The following is a 26081-nucleotide window of genomic DNA, read 5'->3' on the forward strand; positions in this document are numbered from 1 at the left end:
CACAGAGACACGCACACACAGAGACACGCACACACAGAGACACGCACACACAGAGACACGCACACACAGAGACACGCACACACAGAGACACGCACACACAGAGACACGCACACACAGAGACACGCACACACAGAGACACGCACACACAGAGACACGCACACACAGAGACACGCACACACAGAGACACGCACACACAGAGACACGCACACACAGAGACACGCACACACAGAGACACGCACACACAGAGACACGCACACACAGAGACACGCACACACAGAGACACGCACACACAGAGACACGCACACACAGAGACACGCACACAGGATGAAAAAGAGGGAGGGAGAGAGAGAACACAGATGGCAGGATGGGGTGGGGGGAGACAAAGAGAGACAGACAGAGGAGGTGAGATGAAGAGAGAAAAAGGAGACTCCCAGGGGGTGGGTAGCGAGGGGGGGGCGGTGAGGGGGGGGGCGGTGGGGGGGGTAGCGTGAGTGCGAGGGGGGGGGGGGGAAGCGCGAGGGTGGGGGGGGAATGAGGAGGCTTCTTGACCTTAATCTTTCCTAATTAAAAACAAAATCATGCAGATGTTGGAAATCTGAATTAAAAATTTTAAATGTTGGAAAGTCCGAGGGTGTCCGACAGCATTCCGGGGAGAGAGAATCCCAGTGAATGTTTTAACTCTGGATTCACTTCAGTTTCTCTCAGTGACCGTCAAACCCACTGAATATTCAGAGAAATTTCTAATTTTATTTACATTTCCAAAATGATGCATTTTATTTTTTTCCACAGTTCTGAATAGGTGGACCTTAAAATGTATAAATATTCACAGAGTTGATGAGAAATTCACATGGCTTACATGCTGACTGTCCTTATCATCACAACCATAACCATTCCGAATGTTGGGCTGGGAATATCCATCCAAGTTTCCTGGAACAGAAATAGACAAAGCATCAAACCATCAGAAATCCTTCATCAACTCAGATTCTCAACAATTCTCATCTGTCAGAACTCATGTCAAAGTTAGTTTGTCTATGATGATTATTTTGCAGACGGATAAAGTGTGCACACATTGTAGACATCAAAACCAGAAATATTGTCAATTAGTCAGTAACATTACAAATGACCAATCTTCACTCTCAAGATGGCTAACTCAGGAAATTTCCTGCCTCGTGGCACCTCCCTCAGTTCTCAGGGACTTTGTCCAGTTGTTTTTTTTTAAATATTGGATTTCTGGCCTTTGCCCCTCATACCCCTCACCTCTCATCCCTCACACCCCATCAATCCCCCAACTACACTCCATGCCAACTCACAACTCTACATCAACAATAGCTAATCCTTTAATAACCTCTTTAAGCCGTCAGTTAAACTGAATTTACACCCCCCCCCCACCCCGTGCTGGGATTATTTGGGTTATGGAAAACAGCTAAACATTAATAATGATGTAATAAAAGCCCTTGACATAATGACGAAAAACAGCTACTGTAATCACCGGAACAGAGACTTTTTGTTCAAATCTGATACACAGGCAGGTTTCTAAAAATTGCTCAACACAGATACATTCTATCTTTCCTTAAAGATTATTTATATCTCCATCAATTCACATTCCCACACTGCGGGTTAAGGCCCTCCATTCGCTACAGGAGAAACGGGGTCAGTTTGAACTCTTGTACTGAATTTAAATTTCCCAGCCTGAGAGTCAAGCCCCCGTGCGGCTCTTTCAGATAAATACAATCCGGCCCTTTCACCATTTCCTGAATGTCTGTGGAGCCTCCGTAAGTCAGTGAAAATCTGAGCTTGGTTATCTGGAGTATCTTTGCTTCCCCTAGGGCCTGGGTAGAATCACCCTCTTTGGCGAGGACAGGTGTAAGGTAGTTATTTAACATCCCAGTCAAGGTCCCTGCCCCAGGTGTATTCATTGGCCCCGCTCCTTCTCACTATTTAACTGCCGAGAGTAAACTTTTGGATTCCTTTTTTTTTATTAGTTGTAATCTATATGAATTGCTTTCTCACCCTCACTCTAAACCTTTTATATTCAGTCTGATTCTCAGTTGGTCACTATCTTTTCAATTAATTTAGCAACAATTGCCATTTGTGGAAAAATTCCAAACTTTTACCAGCATCATCTGAAGCTAGATTGTGGATTGGAAACGGGTAAATTCACTGCAGTGTAAACAGCACTGGAGCAGCTTTGTACAATTCGGGATATTTTAGTTGAGTCTTGGGGTAATATTATTTATATACAATACTGACCACATCAAACAAACAACCAGAAAAACCTCTGCAGGTTTGTGCAGCAGAAGAGGGATTGATTCCACAATAATAATATTGCCTCCTAATAGCTGGCACAGAATATTATACTTTAAAGCTTTGCTCTTGTCAAACATTGTGATCAGAATCTGGTCTCACCACCCCATCAGTCCCACTCTGCTGTTGGGGACACGCGGGTTTAGGGTGCAGGCACCGTCTTCCCCAGATTCTACAACATTTATAATAAAAATAGAACTTCACCATCCACAGTATAAAGAGTGACTTTTTAAATTTAATCTCTTAGCAACTCACCAGATTTTAACTATTTTTCAGCACATGTGGAAGTCTATACAGAAATGATCCTCGCCTTCCAATATTATATAAAACACTTTGTATGATATATTAAATCTAGTGTCTCTTTTGACCAAACAAGTCATTAATTTCCTGCAGGCAATCTCAATCATCCAGGATTGGGTTTGACAGTGTTTAGAATTTAATTAACTAAATCGAGGTTATCATAATAATTCAAAACAGAACTCAATACAGACCTTCACATAAGCCAAGGGGAATGAGCTTTTTAATAAAGTGTGGCCTATGTTTAAAACATTTTCTATCTGCTTTTCCAACCATAACAGTGGCAGTCACTGCCAGAACAAACCCTCAGCTAGAATCCAGGTCAACACATTAACATTTCTAACACTCCAGCCAGGATCAAAAACTATAAACACATTTCTGTAGAGTCCAAAGTATGATCCGATATCTCATTTTTTTGTTTTAAAACCTCACATTCTTCTACAATACACCAGCTCTAGTTACTGGTTTTAGAATTCCCACAATAGGCTGTGTCGATGTAGTGGGAAATCTGATCCAGGAAACAGTATCTCTTACTCCTCACCACAGCCTGATAGACATATCGCACACCAGTGATTAGAGATTAACACCCCAATGTGTAGATTGGACCAAATCTTCTGACTCCACTGATACTTGCAACAATCCAACAGAAGCTCTGTTAGTGTTTAGCTGTAAAATGGGTGGAATTTTACAAAGAAAATTGGAAATGCTGAACAAGTGTGAAAACGGGAACTGCGCTGATGTTTTGGGCGCATTCCCAGTCACAACAAGACAGCACTTAGTTACAAAAACCCAGGTATGATTCTCACCAGTAAGGGACTGGGTGGAGACTAATCTTGTTGGAGAAGCCCGTCATGTCCCCCGCCCCCAGATATCGGGACCCTCCTCCATTCATTCCCTGTGCCAGTCTCCCCCCAGGACATTGTCCATCCCCTAAAGCCTCTCCAGACATTTCCCATTCCCCCGCACCAATCACTGCCCACGCAGGGCCCTCCCCGACTGCTGCCCCCACCAATCAACCTGAACTCTGCAGATCACCTCCCCCCCGCCTCCCCCCCCCCACCCCGCCCCTGCGTTCCTCCCCCGATCCCGCCCCTCCAGATCACCCCCCCGCCTCCCCCCCCACCCCGCCCCTGCAGAGCACCCCCCTGCCTCCCCCCCACCCCTCCAGAGCACCCCCCCGCCTCAAAGATTTCATGCCCAGTGATGTCACTGGTCAATCGGTAAGATTGCGAGAGGTGAGAAACCAGGTGTGATCCTGATCTTCCATCCTATCTTCTTACCAGCTCACCTGGCCAATGGACTGGCAGGATGAGCTGGTAGGATCACAGCCCGTTACCTGGAGACAGCCTGGACTTTTCATACAGACTCAAAACATTAACTCTGCTTCTTTCTTCACAGGTGCTGCCACACCCACTGAGGTTTTCCAGGAGTCCCTTCTTTATTTTAGGCTATTCAATGGTCAGATCCCATTTGGAGTACTGAGAGTAATTTTGGGCCCTGTATCTAAGGATGGATGTGCTGGTCTTGGAAAGGGTCAAGAGGAGGTTCACAAGAATGGAGAGCTTGAAGTATGAGGAAGAGTTGAGGACTCTGGGTCTGTACTCTTTGGAGTTTAGAAGAATGGGGGGTTGGGGCGGAGATGTCATTGAAACTTATAGGATGCTGAGAGGCCTGGATAGAGTGGACGTGGAGAGGATGTTTCCACTCATACAAAAAACTAGAACCAGAGAGGGCACGACCTCAGGCTAAAGGGACGATCCTTTAAAACAGAGATGAGGGATTTCTTCAGCCAGAGAGTGGGGAATCTGTGGAACTTTTGCCACAGAAGGCTGTGGAGGCCGGGTCATTGAGTGTCTTTAAGACAGAGATAGATAGGTTCTCGATTAATAAGAGGATCGGGGGTTATGGGCAAAAGGCAGGAGAACGGGGAGGAGAAAAATATCAGCAATGACTGAATGGGGGAGCAGAGTCAATGGGCCAAATGGCCTAATTCTGCTCCTATTTCTTATAGTTTTATAATATTCTGTGTAATCCAATTGATATGAAATGTATTCATGAAAAGTTTACCCAGATTCGGATTCTTCTCCTATTCAAGATCCCAACACATTCCTCCCCAGACAGATCCATCCTGGAATGACAATGCTGGCTTCCCCCTTGGCCACATATCAAAAACTCTGTTATTCCGACATGAGTAAAGCCTCCTCCACATCACAACCAACTTGTAAAGGTGCTTTTCGATTCCAACATTCTTACAAATATTGGATCTGTTCCTTTACAAACATTCTAAATTAAGAACATAAAAAATAAACTATTTACATTTAATTTGCTATTTGGAAGATGCAAGTCAGCATTAAAAGTTACTAATCTGAGAATAACACAGTGACTATCAGAGTAACCATTCATTTCATCAACATATTCTAGCCCGCTAGAAAAACAGCTGCAACATCAGATGTTTCAAAACGGCTCAAAGTCACAAATAACTCCACAAAAATCATTACTTTTCAAAAACTGTTTCTCCCTGTTAATGTTAACCATATTCCATTCTCACCTTATCACCTGATGCTTCACCCACAAGTTAATGTGTGATATATGAATATTCAGAAGTGGTTTAGCGCAGTGTGGAAACACCTCCTGTCAAAATCTATTCCTCTGCTCAGAGGAAAATGAATTTAAATTTTGTCGTTTTATTTCCATTCTCCACAAACTCCCTGTGCCTGGATAGGCTCACAGACCACAATCAGTAAGGATAGGCAATAACATCTCCTCCACGATCATCCTCAACACCAGTGCCCCACAAGGCTGTGTTCTCAGCCCCCTACTATACTCCTTATACACCTGTGACCGTGTAGCCACATTCCCCTCCAACTCAATTTTCAAGTTTGCTGACGATACCACAGTAGTGGGTCAGATCTCAAACAATGATGAGACAGAGTACAGGAACGAGATAGAGAATCTGGTGAACTGGTGTGGCGACAATAATCTCTCCCTCAATGTCAACTAAACGAAGGAGATTGTCACCAACTTCAGGAAGTGTAGAGGAGAACATGCCCCTGTTTACATCAACAGGGACAAAGTAGAAAGGGTCGAGAGCTTCAAGTTTCTGTGTCCAGATCACCAACAACCTGTCCTGGTCCCTCCATGCTGATATTATAGTTAAGAAAGCCCACCAATGCCTCTACTTTCTCAGAAGACTCAGGAAATTTGGCATGTCGGCTAGATTCTCACCAACTTTTATAGATGCCCCATAGAAAGCATTCTTTCTGGTTGTATCACAGCTTGGTATGGGCTCCTGCTCTGCCCAAGACTGCAAGGAACTACAAAAGGTTGTGAATGTAGCCCAATCCATCACACAAACCAGCCTCCCGTCCATTGACTCTGTCTACACTTCCCGCTGCGTCAGCAAAGCAGCCAGCATAATCGAGGACCCTACGCACCCCGGACATTCTCTCTTCCACCTTCTTCCATCGAGAAAAAGAGACAAAAGTCTGAGGTGACATACCAATTAACTCAAGAACAGCTTCTTCCCTGCTGCCATCAGACTTTTGAACGGACTTACCTTGCTATAAGTTGATCTTTCTGTACATCCTAGCTATGACTGTAACACTACCTTCTGCATTCTCTCGTTTCCTTCTCTATGAACAGTATGCTTTGTCTGTATAGTGCACAAGAAACAATACTTTTCACTGTATACTAATACATGTGACAATAATAAACCAAATCAAAAATTTCAGAGCTCCACCCCTGCTGGGAGCTACTTCAATCGTTGCATTTGTGGGTGTAACCCCACAGTAAATAAAAATCAGGACCAACCTACATACTGACAGGGTGACAGTCGGGCTGCAGAGACAATGCTGGTTCTGTGTTGTTGACTACACAAAGAGCAGTGACTCATCATAGCTTCAAAACCCGTTCACTTCCTGTGTGTTGAGGACCATTCTCCAACCACAGAGCAAATCCACAATGCAGAAAGAAAAGGCAGAAAGAGTCAGCCTCATGGGGGGGGATTTATATTTACAATCAGACAGACACAGAGACAGAAAAACATGATGAAAACATATTCATTTGTGGTTTTACAATTGGAGTTTAAGAATGCCCTGAGATTGGAGAGTTAGAACCCTTCAATGTGGTCACGGGATGTTTGGGGAACACATTCACTGACAGTCACTGCTGTAGGTACAAAAATCAGGAAAATTCCAAGGGCCATGAAGGGAAAAGAAGAAACTTTTCTGTTTCTTTCTTATACAAAAAAAAGGAAAATATTATTTCACTGGCTGAGGCAGTCAGCAAATGGCTGATCATTGGACAGGAGATGGTGTCAATGCTCGATGTTAATGACATCAGTAGCCCCCTTTCTGGGGGCTTTCTGCACCTTCAGACAATTCTGACTCGGATATTTGCAGAGCGACAAGGAAGATCCGGGAAGGGGAAGGCAGAGGAAGCTAATGGTGCTGTTTTTGGGAGGAGGGGGAGGGGAGGAGGAGTTGCTCTCTGGATCAGGTTAGCAGGAGGCTGGGGGACCTACAGGCAATGCTGGAAAGGCAGTGGATACTAGAAAAAAAAAGATGGAATTGCTTTAGGAGCAGTTCAGAAAAGGTTCACTTGACTCATCCCTGGGGTAAAGGGCTTATCCTCTGAAGAAAGATTAAACAAGTTGAGCCTTTAGTCACTGGAGTTTAGGAAAATGAGGTGGATCTATCTGAGAGACCACAACCAAATCAGCCATGATTTGACAGTATCTTGGAGCAGGCTCGAAGGACAGAATGGCCTCCTCTTCTCCAATGTTTCTATCTGGCCATTCTTGACTTCCATTAGCTGTTGGGTTTCTCCAAACTCTGGGAACACAGGCCACAATCATTACCTATAAAACTGTGGGGATGACAGGCCTGTAATCCAGTGAAGATGTTTAAGTTCTAAACTCCTCTCTGGATTAACTATCCCTGATTCATCACCCCATTAAAACTAGGATTTAGCTTTGATCCACTCCCTCAGGGGGATAGACTGACAGGTTCTTGGTTAATAAGGGGATCAGAGGTTACGAGGAAAAGGCAGGAGAATGGGGATGAGAAAAACATCAGCCATGGTTGAATGGCAGAGCAGACTCGATGGGCCGAGTGGCCTCATTCTGCACCTGTGTTTTATGGTCTGATATATATTTAAAAGCACAGGAGGCCGTCAGTTTTGAACTGGACTGTCCTGTTTCAGAATTGGTTGCAAACTCATTTAAAATGTTAAAAACCTGCTTTCAAAAACATTCTTGGGTTTTGCATGAGTGAATTCATTTCACTAAATACAGCCTTCTTAAAAACATCCATAAACTGCTCAGTATTCTGTCTTGCTTTTGGATTGGGTCAAATGGAACAACTCCACCTAGCAGATAGGAGTTCTAATAAATCCAGATTCTGAACTCTGAGCACCAGTTTAATCAGCATCTGCTTCTCATTAAGCACAACATAATGTTTCTGAGCTAAAGTGCTTTAAATTTCATCGAAAGTGGGTTTTAAAAAGGGAAGACATACAAAATCCTAAGAGACATATTTCAGAAAACCCTCCAAAAAAAAAGTGAAGATTTCTATTAAAAGATCTCTGCTCGGAGGCAAAACCCTGGCAGGTCCCAACTGCCTGAAAAGAATTCTGTTCCAATAGCTTTACTGCAATAAAGAACCTTTGCCCCTGCTCTTTGTTTACATTTGTTTGAGTTGCTTTTACAGAATGATGTGACGATGGACATCAGCCTTATTGTAAACTGCTCACTTTGTTCCAATATACATTCAGAAAATACTCAATCCAGAACCAATTAAAACCAGGGAAGGGATCACTTCAATGTTAAATTGTTATTCTGAATGATATCACAGGATTACCCAGGTGATCTGGTTCCCAGCCACATGGTTCCATCCTGGAAGCTAATCTATTAATTCCGGACAGACGGAACTGGAAACACAGGGACACAGGATTTTGGGCATTGCGCGCATAAACCCACACACACAAATCAGATGGCATGAAAGCAAAACACACCATCACAGCGCAACACTGAATTGCAGCAAACCTTTCCCTTCTTAAAGGCAACAGGGAAATGTAAACATCGGATCAAACATTTTTGTCACACCTCGTGATGTCACTAGGCATTTTGCAGTTTCTACCCATTTGTTTTTTGGCCCTAGGATTTTAATCAGCTAATCTTTTAAATCTCTGAACTATCGACCTGACAGCTCTCTCTGGCTGTGAACACGAGGTGTCTTATTGACTCATGATGTAGAAGATTTAACATTTCCCATCATTTTCCACTCATAAGCCAAGGTTTCAAACCAAAATCTTTGTAAAGTACAATTTGTTTTTATATTAGAATTTGTGCTTATTGGGTCAAATCTGAACTCATCGAAATGCAAAATAATATTCAAACAAACAGACAAATATTACAGATCACAAAAACTCCATTATTTCTCCCCCGAATGGTGCACTGCATCTGGAGAGTAGTGAATACAATTCCCTCAAACTGATCTCTCACCTCAGTTAAAGAGCATAAGAAATAGGAGCAGGAGTAGGCCATCTAGCCCTTCGAGCTGCCCCGCCATTCAATAAGATCATGGCTGATCTGAAGTGGATCAGTTCCACTTTCCCGCTTTCTCCCCATAACCCTTAATTCCCTTGTCTATCAGAAACCTATCTACCCGTGACTTAAACACATTTAACGAGGTAGCCTCCACCGCTTCAATGGGCAGAGAATTCCAAAGATTCACTACCCTCTGGGAGAAGAAGTTCCTCCTCAACTCCGTTCTAAATTGACACCCCCTTATTTTGAGGCTGTGTCCTCTAGTTCTTGTTTTCTTTCCAAGTGGAAAGAATCTCTCTGTCTCTACCCTATCTAGCCCCTTCATTATTTTATATGTCTCTAAGATCCCTCCTCACCCTTCTAAACTCCAACGAATACAGGTCCAATCTACTCAATCTCTCCTCATAAGCTAACCCCCTCATCTCCAGTATCAACCTGGTGAACCTTCTCTGTACTCCCTCTAAGGCCAATATATCCTTTCACAAATAAGGGGACCATAATTGCACACACTACTCTAGTTGCATCTTCACCAGTGCCTTGTCCAGTTGCAGCAAGACCTCCCTGCTTTTATATTCTATCCCCCTCACGGTAAAGGCCAACATTCCATTTGCCTTCTTGATCACCTGCTGCACCTGCAGACTGGGTTTTTGCGACTCATGCACAAGGACCCCCAGGTCCCTCTGCACTGTAGCATGTTGTAATTTTTCGCCATTTAAATAATAGTCCATTTTACTATTATTCCTTCCAAAGTGGATAACATCACATTTGCCGACATTATACTCCATCTGCCAGATCCTCACCCATTCACTCAGCCTGTCCAAATCTCTCTACTGACTTTCCGCGTCCTCCACACAATTTGCTTTCCCACTCATCTTCGTGTCATCAGCAAACTTTGTTACCCTACACTCAGCCCCCTCCTCCAGATCGTCTATGTATATGGTAAACAGTTGAGGCCCCAGCACGGATTCCTGCGGCATGCCACTAGTCACCAACTGCTAATCAGAAAAGCACCCATTTATTCCAACTCTCTGCTTCCTGTTAGATAGCCAATCCTCAATCCACGCTAACACTTTACCCCCAACTCCGTGTATCCTAATCTTCTGCAGCAACCTCTTGTGATGCACCTTATCAAACGCCTTCTGGAAATCTAAAAACACCACATCCACCGGTTCCCCTCTGTCAACCGCACTCATTACATCTTCATAAAAATCCAGTAAATTTGTCAAGCACGACTTTCCCTTCGTGAATCCATGCTGTGTCTGCTTGATTGAACCATTCTTTTCCAGGTGTCCTGCTATTTCTTCTTTAATGATGGATTCCAGCATTTTCCCAACTACGGACGTTAAGCTAACTGGCCTGTAGTTACCCGCCTTTTGTCTACTTCCTTTTTTAAACAATGGCATTACATTATCTGTTTTCCAATCAGCCGGCACCTCCCCAGAGTCCAGTGAATTCTGATAAATTACAACTAATGCATCTGCTATTATTTCTGCCATTTCTTTTAATACCCTGGGATGCATTCCATCCGGGCCCGGGGACTTGTCTACCTTTAGACCCATTAGCCAACCCAGCACTACCTCTTTAGTAAAGTAATAAACCTCACCCCCTACATCCCACGATCGTCGATTTTCGGTAAGCTACTTATGTCGCCCACTGCGAAGACCGACAAAAAAAACTTGTTTAAGGCCTCGGCCATTTCCTCATTTCCCATTATTAAATCCTCCTTCTCGTCTTCTGAGGTTCCAATGTTTACTTTAGCCACTCTTTTCCTTTCTATATTTTTGTAAAAACTTTTACTATCAGTTTTCATATTTTGTGCTAGTTTAGTTTTATACTCTATTTTACCTTTCTTTGTCACTTTCTTAGTCATTCTTCATTGTTTTTTAAAGCTTTCTCAATCTTCTAATTCCTCACTAGTTTTGGTCAGCGTTAGTATCTTACGCTGCCCAAAGATTTTAAAAATTCTCTCCGACAAACTTTCAATGACAGCAACAAGCCGAGTTCTTTATTATATTTTCCACTTAATTGCTCCCTTCAAACTTTAGTGCGCACCTTTCCCATTAATCATTCTGTGAATATTTTGCACTAACATACTTCCCCTAAAAATACAGGACTGAATATAAGAGTTGTTATTGGTCACTTTTGATCTGGTTCTGTCCCTGGTTTCATCCTGGTGCCAGACTTATCGTTCAGTGTGTCTAAAGCCAGGGATCTGCTGATATCCTACCTTGTTCCTGAAGGGATTTGAGGCCAATTTCAGCTTCTTTGTGCAGATCTTCCAAATGTTGCGGTCGGGAGGGTGGGAGGAAGATATTTTCTTGTTGATGTTCGTACTGGGCAGATTTGTAGTGAACGGCCCATTTATTCTCCTCTTCCGACTTAGAGGCAGCTGTTAGGAAACAAAAAGGAAAGTGTCTCATTACAAATGAATAAATCGATCGCTAATCTAGAATGTGTGTTTTTAAACATTTTATTTAGTCAATCCTATAGGTCAGCAGTTTGGTTACATCCTCTCCTACACAACTGTGATAGTTTCACAGCCAGTTTTGTGATTGGCTCGATATGAACGATACCATGGGAAATCTGTTGTAGTAAACAGTCGATTATTATCCTTGTGTCGATTAGTAAAGTGTCAGCATTCACTCCCAGCCTAGCAGCCAATCACATTAATATTATTGAGGGACAGCATGTGATGGGAAATAGGATTGATTTCTGTGGGAGACTCTGTGGTTAGAATGGAAATACAGGAAGGGAGGTCACCACCAGGTGATGTTTTGGCTACAGTGAGAACATTAGGAATGGAACCAGGTGAGAACAGTCCCACCCACTGGATGACAGTGGGGAGAGAGAGAGACCCAGCATACTGATGGCACGGTCAACATGTTAATAGCTGCAAACAGGTCGAGAAGGAGAAGGAGCAAAGCCTTAGATTACAGAACGATACAGACCAGCTGGGCAGACCAGCGGCAAATGGAATTTCACCCTGGAAAGGTGTGAGGCAATGCATTTTGGGAAGACTAGGGAGAAAGGCGAATGGGATACTTAGTGTTATTAACCAAGGAATTAAATACCAGAGCAGGGAGGTTATGGTGGAGCTGTATAAAATGTTGGTGAGGCCACAGCTGGACTGATGTGTGCAGTTCTGGTTGCCACGTGAGGAGGAAATGATTAGACTGGAGGGGGAACCGAGGAGATTCACCAGGATTACTGGCTGGCCTGGAGCAATGGAGAGAGGCTGGAGCTGTTCTCCTTAAGCAGAGAAAACTGAGGGGGTGGGGGAACCTGATCGAGGTTCAAAATGGAAGAATATCGATGGGAAAAGGGGTCAATAACCAGTGGCATTGGTTTAAGGTAAGAGGCAGGAGATTTAGGAGGGGATTTAAGGGAAACCATTTTCACCCAGAGAGTGGGGGAATCTGGAACTCGCTGCCTGAAAGGATGGGAGAGGCAGGAAACCCTCACAACATTTAACAAGCATTTAGATAAGGACATGAAATGTCACAGCAAACAGGGCTACAGACCGAGTGCTGAAAAACTGAATTAGAATAGATAGGTGCTTGATCCAGTGTCGACACGATGGGCTGAAGGGCCTCTATCCGTGCTGTAAAACTCTGAAGAAGGGAAAATTTGCCAGTTGTATGGGATGTTATTTGTGATTGTGACAAGAGCTGCTTTCGTACTGTAGTTCGGACAGATATGGATTTGGGAATAAGCAACTCATACAACGGTGCATGGGAAAACAGGATAACTCCTTTCCAAGCATTCAGGAATCCCCAAAGCATTTGCAACTAATCAAAACTTTAAAATATATTTGCTAGGTTCTGTTGCAAAAACGGCAGTCAGTTTGCATAAAGCAGGGCCCCGTAAACAGAAAGATTGAGAGTTAATTAGTTTTTGATGCAGTTTCAGCTAGGCAATGGGTAAAATAGCAATGTGAGACCAGTTAACTGCCCACAGGATTATAAATAGAGCCACAGCTTAATGTCTTAGCCAAAAGAAGCACAGAATCCATCAGAATAAAGTCACCCTCGAGACTAAATATTCAAATCTCAAGCTGGGCTTCCAGTCATGACTTTGATTGAGGAAAAGCTTCTGAGACTGGAGTTCATGTATTTGCCATCACAGAGCAACACACTTACCCAGCGCCCCCCCCCCCCTTAATATCGTTACTGTATTAAGAAGCTGCGTAAAGAGTAAACACACTCTTAACATTTCACAAGTCGTTCTTATAACAGCTTTAATAAAAAAAAATCAATAAAACAGAATTGCCAAATCAATGCCCAGAAACTTTACAAGGAAAGGTACCCGTTTATTCTCAATCCGAGGTCATGTACCGACCGACTCGAGAACAGCTTCTTCCCTCCTGCTGTCAGACTTCTGAATTAACTTACCTCACATTACATTGATCTTTCTCTACACCCTAACTATGACTGTAACACTACATTCTGCACTCTCTCATTTCCTTCTCTATGAACAGTATGCTTTATCTGTATAGTACACAAGAAACAATACTTTTTAATTGTATGTTAATACATGTAACAATAATAAATCAAATTTTTTTTCAAATGGGTGGTCAATGACCAAGATCCTTTCATGTTGATAGTTGGAGAAGTTATTTACATTTGGCAACAGTTACAGTTTTACATTTAAGCTTAATATATCATTTCTGCAGTTGTGTTAAGGAGGCTTCAGTTTTAGTTTCACTTTAAAAGATGCCTGCATTTTAATGAGTTTTACGGCTGTAAAACAATCACAGGTATGGAGAAAACAGGGCTGTTGCCTAGTAACAAAGGTCACTGGGGAACAGAAAGCTGTTTGAGGTTCTGTCACTGTCACACTATCTGTAACCCCCATGACTTGCCTAGGCTTGTAAAATCTCACTTACTGTCCTGTCTAGAGACAGTACACATCTCTTTAACCTGTGCTTAATGCTATCTCCACTCACACTGTTTGCATCATTAAGACTTGAATAGCAGGTTCACTGTAAATACTCACATTCTAATCAGTGTTCTGTAAACTGTCTGTGACTTTATACGCCCTTCTCTGATCAGAACCTTCCACACACCTGACGAAGGAACACTGTTTCCGACAGCTTGTAAGATTACTATCAAATAAACTGGTTGGACACTAACCTGATGTTGTGAGACTTCTTACTGAACTGGCTCAGAGCCAGAGATGCAAGTCAGCATGGACAAATTTTCCACGGCTTGTGACAACTTTGGACTAACCATCAACATTAAAAAGACTGAAGTCATGCACCAACCTGCTCCTCGTGCGCCGTACACAGAACCCATAATCACAATCAAAGGGCAGAAACTACAGGCAGTGGACCAGTTCACTTATCTTGGCAGCACCCTCTCCCAAGCAGTAACTATTGATACAGAAGTTAACTGCAGAATAGCAAAGGCAAGTTCTGCTTTCGGTAGACTGCGCTCAACTGTATGGGAACGTCGAGGAATCAGCCCAGCAACAATACTGAAGGTCTACAGCACCGCAGTACTCACTACCCTCCTGTATGCCTGTGAAAGGTGAACTGTGTACCGAAGGCGTGCAAGACAGCTCAAATCATTTCCACATGACTTGTCTTCGCAGAATATTAGACATCAGATGGCAAGACAAAGTACCAGACACTGAAGTTCTCTCTAGAGCAAGTCTACCATCAGTCCCCACACTGCTGATGAGAGCGCAGACCCGGTGGGCTGGTCATGTCGTCCGTATGTCAGACAAGGGCATACCCGAGCAGCTCCTTTTTGGGGAACTCTCTGCTGGAAGACGCTCACATGGAGGGCAGAAGGAACGTTTCAAAGACACACTCAAGGCCTCCCTGAAGTTGCTTGACGTTGACACGACCACCTGGGAAACGCTGGCACAAAACCACCCTACCTGGCACTGCCTCATCCACAAAGGCTGTCAAGCTCACGAAGCAAGCTGTATTGCTGAAGCACAACTTAAGCATGAGCTGCGCAAGTCCAGAGCCACGAGCGCAACAACTACAGTGTCTACACAAGTCTGTCCAATATGTGCCAGGACATTCCATGCCCGAATTGGCCTGATCAGCCATCTTCGGACACACCAAAACCAGCCTCAAAATGACTAATGGTGTTGAGGTCCTCATCGATGACCATGGACGAAGAACAAGATGCTCTCCAGTGCAGGGAGCAGTTTAAGTCTCTCTCAGATGAACAGAGACTGCAAAGAACAGAACAGTCCCAAAAAACAGGGATACACAGGGGGAGAGGGATAGAAGGAAATTCCAAGAAGATTCGAGTCAAAAGGGAAAGAACAGAAATCTGTAAAAAATGCTTTTAAAGTAAAAATGAGTGAGGAGTTGAGGTTCCAAGTTAGAAGACATGGAGGTAAGGTGCAGAGCTAGAAAAAAAATGGACTTGCGAGAAGTCAGAGATCCAAGAAGTCCCAAAATGTTGGTGACTCCTCACAGTGGGCCTGTTAGGCAGTGGGTGTCTTTCAGGTAAATCATTCCATCTCAGCTTTACATTAAACCATTCTATAGTATTGTTTGGAAGAGCAGTAGGGGAGTTCTCCCTATTGGCCAGGATGATATTTAACACTCCATCAATATCACACAAACATCAGAAGTGTATTATCCCGTTCCGGTCGCCACAGGAATTGTAACGAGCGAGGGCTGGACCACGGAAAGGTCCACTGGCTCAAGCAGGATTTTCCAGTTTCAGGGCAAGCACAGCTGGAAAATCCCACCCATCAGGATTTTTTTATTGCTGGTAGTGAGATCTTAAGACTGGCTGTTTTCTACATTAGGATCAGGTCACCCCTCAACCTCCATCGTTCCAGTGAGAACAAATCAAGTTTCTCCAACCTCTCCTCATAGCTAATGCCCTCCATATCCTGGTAAATCTTTTCTGTACCCTCTCCAAAGCCTCCACATCCATTTGGTAGTGAGGTGACCAGAATTGAACACTATTTTCCAGTGAGTCCTAAGGTCCTCTAAAACTGCAACATGACTTGCCAATTTTTAAACTCAATGCCCCGGCCGATGAAGGCAAGCATGCCGTATGCCTCCTGACTGCCTTCTCCACCTGCATTACCACTTTAGTGACGTGTATACCTGTACACCCAGATCCCTCTGCCTATCGTGTACCGAGAATGTTATAGCAGAAAATACTTTATAACCTGTGCAATCCTTAAAGTCTGTGTACATTTGTGAAGATAAGTGGAAGTGAACAATTATTGTGTTACAGTCAAAATTTTCATGTTAATAAATGTTTTTTGTTGTTAAAAACTAATTGGCTGTCCTGTGATTCTGTTTCTCCATGTTTGCTAAAAAATAAATAAATGTTATGGTCTTTTGGAGCCAGGTTTCCAGTCTGGGGTCTTCCTGTTCAGTAGCAGCACCAACTGGGATCATCACATCTGTAAAACGCTTTGTGGCCATGAAGAGAGTGAGGAAAATACAAGTCTTTTTCATTTCCTGGCACTTCTTTAACAAACTGTTAGTCACATTGTATTTCATATCAACAATAAACACTCTCAATATCACCAAAATCTTCAGTTTACGTCCTTTCCTGTCCAAGTGGTTGAAGTAACCAAACCTGGATTGTTTCTGTATTGATTAGGCCAGTAGGAAACCCTGACTGGTGAAGGAGTCAATGGGGTTGATCCGTACATTAGTAACTGGGCTGAGGGATCAGCAGAGCTCCCGTTCCATAAAGTGGATATAAAGCGAGTGAATTTCTTCTTGTATCAGTATAAACACTATAAGCACTCTGAGTGACAGTTGTTTACTCAGGATGCTGATACTAAAGGTGAATTGCTATTCCCCGGGGATCTGTACAGTTACTGGCAGCATCCAGTAAAACTGGGCCAGGAGTACGGAAATTGATTGAGTACTTTCGTGGGTAAAGCTGAGAAAAACAACACAACTGGATACAGAATATACCAACATTCTTATAACTGGAAGATTTTATCCTAATTTTAGCAATTAAATCAGAGGCAGCCTTTATAAACCCAGGCTCTTTGGCCTGCGTTGTTTGGAATAGCTGAGTGCGTGCCACACCACTCATTTACAACACGATGACAACACACTCGCACTTAACCTGCTGCTTTGCCAGAGCCAAATGTTGCTCCGTGCTGTCTGGAGTATAACGAAAAACAGATTTGTTAAAAATCCAAAGAACAAGAAACATCCAAACACTTATTACTGTAACAATTATGTCACAGTTATATAAAACATTGGTTAGGCCACATTTGGAATACTGCGTCCAATTCTGATCATCACATTACCAGAAGGACATGGAGGCTTTGGATAGAGTACAGAAAAGGTTTACCAGGATGTTGCCTGGTATGGGGGGTATTAGCTATGAGGAGAGATTGAATAAACTGGGATTGTTCTCCCTGGAAAGACAGAGACTGAGGGGCAATCTGATAGAAGTTTATAAAATTATGAGAGGTGTAGATAGAGTGAACAGTTGGAAGCTTTTTCCCAGGGCAGAAATGACAATTACACGGGGGCATAAGTTCAGGATGAATGGGGAAGGTTGAATTGGGATGAGGATAAAGTTTTTTTTACACACAGAGTGGAGGCAGCCTGGAATGCGCTGCCAAGTTACGTGGTTGAGGCAGATATCTTAGTGACATTATCTGGATAGACACATGAACAGATGGGGAATAGAGGGACACAGGTGGTTGGTCTAGGTATGACAAGGTGATCGGCGCAGGCTTGGGGGGCCAAAGGACCTGTTTCTGTGCTGTACTGTTCAACAACAGGAACTTTACACCGAAAGAAGAAAGTTACACATTTATCAAATTACTTGAGAATTATAAATGGGAAAAAAAGCATCACTTTTTGTTTTCTGCAATGTTTGCAATCAAAATGCAAAAGGAATGGGCTCCAGAGTCAAAAACAAGTGGACACCCAACATCTGAGCCTATAACGATAAAGGCAGGAAGAACATCCTGCAACCTGCTGTGGGGACCCTGAAACCATCCGAGGGGACAGAGGGAGAAATGGGCAGCTGGCGTTTCGTTTCTAATCTTTCCATGGTTTATCGCAGGCGGCCAGAGAGATAAGACAAAAAAAAATTTAAAATTTACTGAATTGATAATAAATGGCCAGTGTTGTTGCAAGTTAAGCTTCATCAAACACAAAGAGAGGCATCTCAACTCACTCAAAATCCAGTCACAATCATTAAAATCGAGTCTAAATAATTGGTAACTTATAACAAAACATGAATTGATACTGCAATCAGAAAGACTAATTTCCACAGCTGAGAATTTCATTTCTCTGATGAACAGTGAGAGGTTAAAAACAGGAGGGAAGCAAAGTATTTAACCAGATCTTTGTTAGCAGCTTAGAAACATCACTAAATAACTTCACTACATTCAGGAATCACACAGAAATGTTTTATTTTTAAAAAAAAATCAGAGTACTTACTCTTTTTCTTAAAAAGTACGAGCAGCGCGCTCAAACATTCGCCTAGGAACACAACCATTCGGATGTGTGGGTTCTGAAGATTGAAAATTTCTAAAGAGATTCTCTCACACTGAATAGTCTCAAACTCAGAAATCTCAGAGCACCGGGAAGCATTTCCACTCAGAACAAGCATTGATTGCGATCTTCCTGCTGGATCAGGGCAGGAGGAGGAGATGATTACAGAGATACCTGCTGCTGCCACATTCACCTCTGCCCAGGGATTGCAGCCTGTCTCTGCCAGTGTAGCCAGTGTGACAGCTTGTACTCAATAACACAAATGGTAATCAGCTCAAAAATGTAACATCTGCGACTAAAGGCCCATTCAGAAATGGCCTTTGTTACATTTCCTATTGATGGGTTTGTTTTGTATTTTGTAGACAGCTCTTTAGTCTTTATACAGAGACACACTGTGTATCCTGCTGTTCCTCACTGCACTGACTACACAATGAGGTCCAACAGCAAGTTCCCTCCCTGTTGTAACTCCAACTGCAGCAATAAACAGGACAAGGGAAGCATTCCCACCTTTTATTGAGCACAGTAAAGAGACAGTGGGATAAAGACTGGGATAAAGACTTGCTATGTGGCAAGTGGTAGAAAAGTGAACTTTTCACCAAAGTAAAGTTAGGCTTGAAAGTAGCTCTGCACAGAAAGAATAATTTCAAAGGCCTATAGCCAATATCAATATAGAATTCAGCCATAGGAGAGTAAATATTGTACATTCTGATAACCAAAGTGTTGAAGGACAAAGCTGAATAAGTGATGTGTTAAAATAGAGAGAGGAGAAATTTCAGACAAGTATTCATACCATTAAATTCAGTTTCACAGCCTGTCTGCCAAATCAGACAGTCTCTCCAAAATTCTTTAAGCATGTATTTTTTTTCCAAATCTAGGATAAAATGTGGGGTTTAATACAACACTTTAATTAACTCACCATACACTGATCATAGCAACAATCACTAGAAACTCACCCAAAAATCAAACAACAGCAAATCTGGAGTCAACAGGAATCAGGGGAAACCCTTCACTGGTTGGAGTGATGCCTGCCACAAAGGGAGATGTTTGTTGTGGACCAATCATCCCAGTCCCAGAGCATCTCTGCAGGAGGTCCTCAGGGTATTGAATCATAGAACCCTACAGTGCAGAAAAAGGCCCTTCGGCCCATCGAGTCTGCACCAAACACAATCCCACCCAGCCCCTACCCCCATATCCCTACATATCATACCCACTAATCCCTCTAACCTATGCATCCCTGCACACTCAGGGGCAGTTTTTTAGCATGGCCAATCAATCTAACCCGTACATCTTTGGACTGTGGGAAGAAACCGGAGCACCCGGAGGAAACCCACACAGACACAAGGAGAATGTGCAAACTCCACACAGACAGTGACCTGAGCCAGGAATCAAACCCAAGACCCTGGAGCTGTGAAGCAGCAGTGCTAACCACTGTGCCACCGTGCTGCCTACTGTCTTAGGTGCAACCATCTTCAGCTGCTTCATCAATGACCTTCGCTCCATCCTAAGGTCAGAAGTGGGGATGTTCGCTGCTGACTGCGCAATGTTTAGTTCTATGTGTAACTGCTGAGATACTGAAGCACTTTGTGTCCATTTGCAGCAAGACCTGGACGACACTCATGCTTGGGCTGAACATTCTGCCGGAGTCCAGTGTTCAATGCCACGATTCTGGCCCTCAGGGCCAGGGCAATGATTTAAAGTCAGTAAATACTTCTTCAAATGCCACCCTCTTCCCACCACATTAACAACCTCTTGCACTGCTCAATGTACCACACCCACATCACTCACCCATCAACCATGGCTCTTGCCCAATGTTCAAATGCTCCATCTCACCTTCACATTTTTAATACGGTTGCAAGCTTCACACACATCACTCACTGTACAGGCACACCACCCATATTGCAACACGCCTCACTCACATTCTCTCCTCTCTCGTGCAAGATAAAGTGGTAGAGGAGAGGTGGGACTGTCAGTCACTAGACAGTAATTCAGGGACTCAGGGTAATGCCTTGAGGCCTCTGGCTCAAATCCCACCACAGCAGATGGTGAAATTTGAATTGAATAAAAATCTGGAATGAAAAGTCTAATGATGGCCATGAAACCATTGTTGATTGTCGCAAAATCCACTCATCACTAATGCACTTTAGGGAAGGAAATCTGTTGTCCTTACCTGGGTCTGGCCTACATGTGACTCCAGATCCACAGCAATGCAGTTGACTCTGAAATGCCACTCAACTTTAGGGCAATTAGGCTTGGGCAACAAATGCTGGCCTTGCACCATCTTCTGTGACAGAATATCTTGATGCTACATGTCCCACTGTCATATTGAGAAGGCACCCGACATCTCCTCCCCCTCCGCCCCCCCACCCCCTCACTGCTGTGGTGTTCCAGAGTCGAGTCTCGGGCAGTCTCCAGAAGCAGCTTCAGGCTGTTGAAAGGTAATATCCAATGTTTGCATGGCACATTGGTCCACACGTGTTCTGGACTGGAGCGTTGCCCCTCTGGGTTGAATTTATTCATCTGCATCTTATTAGCAGGATGCAAATCAGTCCCACATTAACCTCCAATGGGATTCCTAGCCTGGCACGGCAGACAGTATTGGAAAATCACTGGTGTGAAATCGATAACTGTGCTGCCGCCAGATTCTCCCTCCCTCCCCACCCACCATTGACCCCTCTACCAAGGGCACGGGAGAATTTTACCCTCCTGTCTGCATCTCTGGTCTGTAACCTTGCTCTTACTGTAGGCCAAGAGTAACTGCAGATTTCTGCTCAAGCCTTTCAAAGTATCATCGTCCCTCCCAACACCACCCACTTCCAACTGAAAAATATTCTCTCAACTCCTCCAACATAACCATGCAGTGACAAAACAAAGTCAAAAGCATCTTATCTGAAAGTTGAACACAAATCTCTTTAAATCATAGAATCCCTACAGTGCAGAAGGCGGCTATTTGGCCCATCGAGTCTTCACCGACAACAATACTGCCTAGGCCTTATCTCCATAATCCCTCGTATTTAACCCACTAATCCTCTAACCTACGCATCCTGGGACACCAAAGGGCAATTTAGCATGGCCAATCCACCTAACCCGCACAGCTTTGGACTATGGGAGGAAATCAGAGCACCAGAGGAAACCCATGCAGACATGGGGAGAATGTGCAGACTCTGCATAGACAGTGACCCAAGCCAGGAATCGAACTCGGGTCCTGGTGCTGTGATGCAGCAGTGCTAACCACTGTGCCACCCAATAGCACTGATAGATTCTTTTGTGCAGCTACTGAAGTATCCTGATGAAGAATCATCTCAGTCTGAAGGATTTACTTTGTTTCTCTCCACAGATGCTGCCTAACCTGCTGAGTATTTCCACCATCCATATTGTAATGTCTCCAACAGCAAAGTGGCAGCTCATGCACTGAATTATCAGTAGGCACAAAGCAATGCCCCGATCTGCTCACTCTGCAAACATCCAGCACATCCATAGGATGACCAGTGAAACCAGTCGATAAAACCAGGGAACCGAACGTTATAGCCACACTTTGGAATTCCAACAATCAATAAAAGTGTAAAGCTGTGTAAAACAGTCATGTCCAGTCACATCAGCAGTCCAAGGTACCACAACAGCAAGGATACGTAGCCATGGTCAAGTTTACACCAATTAGCATTTAGCACATTAAGAGTTAATCCCAAATGGGGTTTGATTTTGCTCCACATTTCAACATTAGGGTCACATTGCAAAACGGGGAGGAACAATTGCCAAGCTATCCAGCCAGATCTCACGTCCTGGAGAATTCTCACACACCGCACTCCCAAAATCAGGAACCAACTTCATCAACTTGAATTAACACGCTTCGGAATTCCACCACAAACAGGGAGTGGCTAGAGAGGAAATGCCAGAAGATAATACAAGCAAAGGTAAGGAATTAATCACACCATTATCCTGACCTAAATAATATAACAGGAACCATTAGGATAGGTAATGAAAGCAGGTCTTGCAAAGTTCTGCAATGTAGAATGTTGCTTCATTCCTGAAGTGAGAGGTTCAGAAATTGAATTTTTAAACCATGGATCAGAAAGACTATTTGTCATTTATATTAATGATTTGGATGAGAATAGGGGAGGCATGGTTAGTAAGTTTGCAGATGACACCAAGATTGGTAGCATACTGGACAGTGAAGAAAGTTATCTCCAATTACAACAGGATTTTGATCAATTGGGCCAGTGGGCTGACGAATGGCAGATGGAGTTTAATTTAGATAAATGTGAGGTGATGCATTTTGGTAGATTGAACCAGGGCAGGACTTACTCAGTTAATGGTAGGGCATTGGGGAGAGTTACAGAACAAAGAGATCTCGGGGTACAGGTTCATAGCTCCTTGAAAGTGGAGTCACAGGTGGACAGAGTGGTGAAGAAGGCATTCGGCATGCTTGGTTTCATCGGTCAGAACATTGAATACAGGAGTTGGGATGTCTTGTTGAAGTTGTACAAGACATTGGTAAGGCCACACTTGGAATACTTTGTACAATTCTGGTCACCCTATTATAGAAAGGATATTATTAAACTAGAAAGAGTGCAGAAAAGATTTACTAGGATGTTACTGAGACTTGATGGTTTGAGTTATAAGGAGAGGCTGGATAGACTGGGACTTTTTTCTCTGGAGCGTAGGAGGCTGAGGGGTGATCTTATAGAGGTCTATAAAATAATGAGGGGCACAGATCAGCTAGAAAGTGAATATCTTTTCCCCAAAGGTAGGGGTGTCTAAAACCAGAGGGCATAGATTTAAGGTGAGAGGGGAGAGATACAAAAACATCCAGTGGGGCAATTTTTTCACACAGAGGGTAGTGAGAGTCTGGAACAAGTTACCAGAGGTAGTCATAGAGGTAGGTACAATTTTATCTTTTAAAAAGCATTTTGACAGTTACATGGATACGATGGGTATAGAGGGATGTGGGCCAAATGCGAGCAATCGGGATTAGTTTAGGGATTTTGAAAAAAAAAGGGCAGCATGGACATGCTGGACCGAAGGGCCTGTTTCCATGCTGTAAACCTCTATGACCGTGACTCTGAAAACCCAGTTGTGGCACGGTGGTTAGCACTGCTGCTTCACAGCTCCAGGGACCTGGGTTCGATTCCCGGCTTGGGTCACTGTGTGGGGTTTGCACATTCTCCTCATGTCTGTGTGGGTTTCCTCTGGGTGCTCTGGTTTCGTCCCACAGTCCAAAGATGTGTGGGTTAGGTTGATTGGCCATGCTAAAAAAATTGTCCCTTAGTGTCCGGGGATGCGTAGGTTAGAGGGATTAGTGGGTAAATATGTACAGGTATAGGCCTGGGTGGGATTCTGGTTGGTGCAGAGTCGATGGGCCGAATGGCCTCTTTCTGTGCTGTAGGGTTTCTATGGTTTCTGTGAATGAATTGAACCTGTGGAACTGAGTGCACTCACTCAACTTCAATCCAAATACATTTCTGGCCAACTGGTTTGAATAAAATGGGTGAATAAACAGTCTGTGAACTTTAGAAATATTGGGTAGGAGTTTCCACTCGACTTCTTTCTATAATTTTCCCAAAATCAGTCAAATCCACATCAAGAAAAGATCCAGGAATTTCAAGCATTGATATGCCCCAAAACCTACTCAAATTAATCACTGCGGCAAATATTTGCTAATTATGTCTTGCAACTTTTCAAATATATTTGAGAGGTAAATTCTGAAATATTAAAAATTGTTAAGAGAGACATGTTGACGTTTTCATCTCAATCATCAGGATAAACACAAGAATGGCAAATTTCAAACAATCACAACACTCTACACTCAAGGAGAAACGGGTGCGGAAGGGATTACCATGGAGACTCCCCAAGTTCTGGGTAATTTCACATTGACGCAAGGCTTGAATATAGTTGCAGCGGACAGATGTGTGTGTGTGAATGTATGTCACTTTGAGCAAAAGTAAATGATCAAATTGAGAGCACAACTGATCATCATAAAATGGTTATTAGTGTAGTTATTAATGCACTCAGGATTGTTCAGCTGTCTAATCATGAAGTAGCACTTTGAACAGTAGACATTGTTTTGAGAGTGTGAGCTGCTTGGGTACAATCTGTAATCTGCCTGTTACAAACAACCAAAGGAAGATATTGGTCCCTGCAGACTTTGCCACTGCAAACTCTTGGCCAGAATCAACTTGCTTCAGTATCCTTCTCTGCTGCTGTATAAATTATCATAATCTGACATTTGATATTCTTTCATTTGCCCTGACGATGACAAGAACAAGAGATTCCCTAAATTTGTTAGCTCAGTTGAGGGCGCGGGGGATGAACTGGCTCCCTTTCTTCACTCAAACCCCATGTTGGTGGCAACAAGATGAATTTATTAAATGATTTTTCTGCTTGTGGATACCTTTTCCAAACCCAATGTCTAAAAGGAGCCAATTTAACCTGATTTTTGAGTTAAAGAAAGAGCAGATTTATTAGCGACAGAGAGAGACAGCATTGCCTGCAAAAGCTTTGCCGGGATCTGCCGGCTGTCTTTCCTCTTGTGTCACACACTCTGACACACTCAGCACTAGTTGACCCTGACCATGCTTTGCAGCTGGTTTTTAATCACAGTCTTTGTATATTCCTGGGAGGTGAAATTCCACAACCCAGTCAGGGATATTGCTCACATAATATCATTCCCACTGTTGTGATAATCACCTCCCATTATCTCCACAGGAGATGACAGTTAATTTCTATACAGCTTTTGTGCTTTTGATGTCTGCTTGTCTGGAAACAGGGTGAGTTTCCATTGTCCCTTTTTTAGTATCCCCCAGCAGCAATTCAGCCAACGACTTTAAGATGTGATGAATTTACATCAGCTATTTTTTGGCTTGTATGCCCATTTTTAAAACCATGGGTCTTATCCAAAGTTCAACGTGTCCATATGGGGCTTTTCCTCCATCATTATCATAGTTACCAAGAAACTATTAATATCATAATTGTTTAAAATGGTTGCTCACAGAGGATGAACAAGACACTAAATAAAAATGCTCATTTTTCTGATAAACTTATTTTCATCTTCATTGAAAAAAATGGATCTAGGTTAATATTCTTCAATAAGGAACATTCTAAAAGCATATTTCCAAACATTACATTTCAAATTCTACACAATTACATTGGTTGGTGAAAAGTTTCAAATTCAGCATTATAGAAATGAATTTGAGTGGAAACTTGAACAAAATATCCAATTTTAGCCATTAAGACAGTTTGGGCCCAAAATAGAAACTCTTGGTCAATAATTGCCACCATAATCCTTTGTGATTCAGTTCCCCTTCCCTCAGTCACTATGGGCATCATTCTCCAGTCTCGACTGTGGCAAGACAGTTGTGGGCATGAACAGGAGATTTTGGCCAATGTGTATGAACTCGTCACTGCCCTGACAACGGAACACATTTAAAATTTAAAGTCGGAGATCTTTAGCCTCCCCATTTTACAGTAGCAATCCTG

General features: G+C 43.2%; 1 protein-coding gene across 1 annotated transcript in view; it reads right to left on the bottom strand.

The window, feature by feature from the left end:
• The window catches only part of LOC145357910 (uncharacterized), a 112313-nt gene that overhangs the window by 32242 nt on the left and 53990 nt on the right, over positions 1-26081 (bottom strand). Inside the window, exons 2-3 of the mRNA XM_080211479.1 lie at positions 11376-11537; positions 857-927 (exon numbers count right to left, since the gene is read on the bottom strand). Coding sequence (XP_080067605.1) covers positions 857-927; positions 11376-11537 — 233 coding nt within the window. The remainder of the gene's footprint in view (positions 1-856; positions 928-11375; positions 11538-26081) is intronic.

Source organism: Carcharhinus amblyrhynchos, chromosome 24 (genome assembly GCF_965287045.1).
Source record: "Carcharhinus amblyrhynchos chromosome 24, sCarAmb.v2.hapA, whole genome shotgun sequence".
NCBI classification, from domain to species: Eukaryota; Metazoa; Chordata; class Chondrichthyes; order Carcharhiniformes; family Carcharhinidae; genus Carcharhinus; species Carcharhinus amblyrhynchos.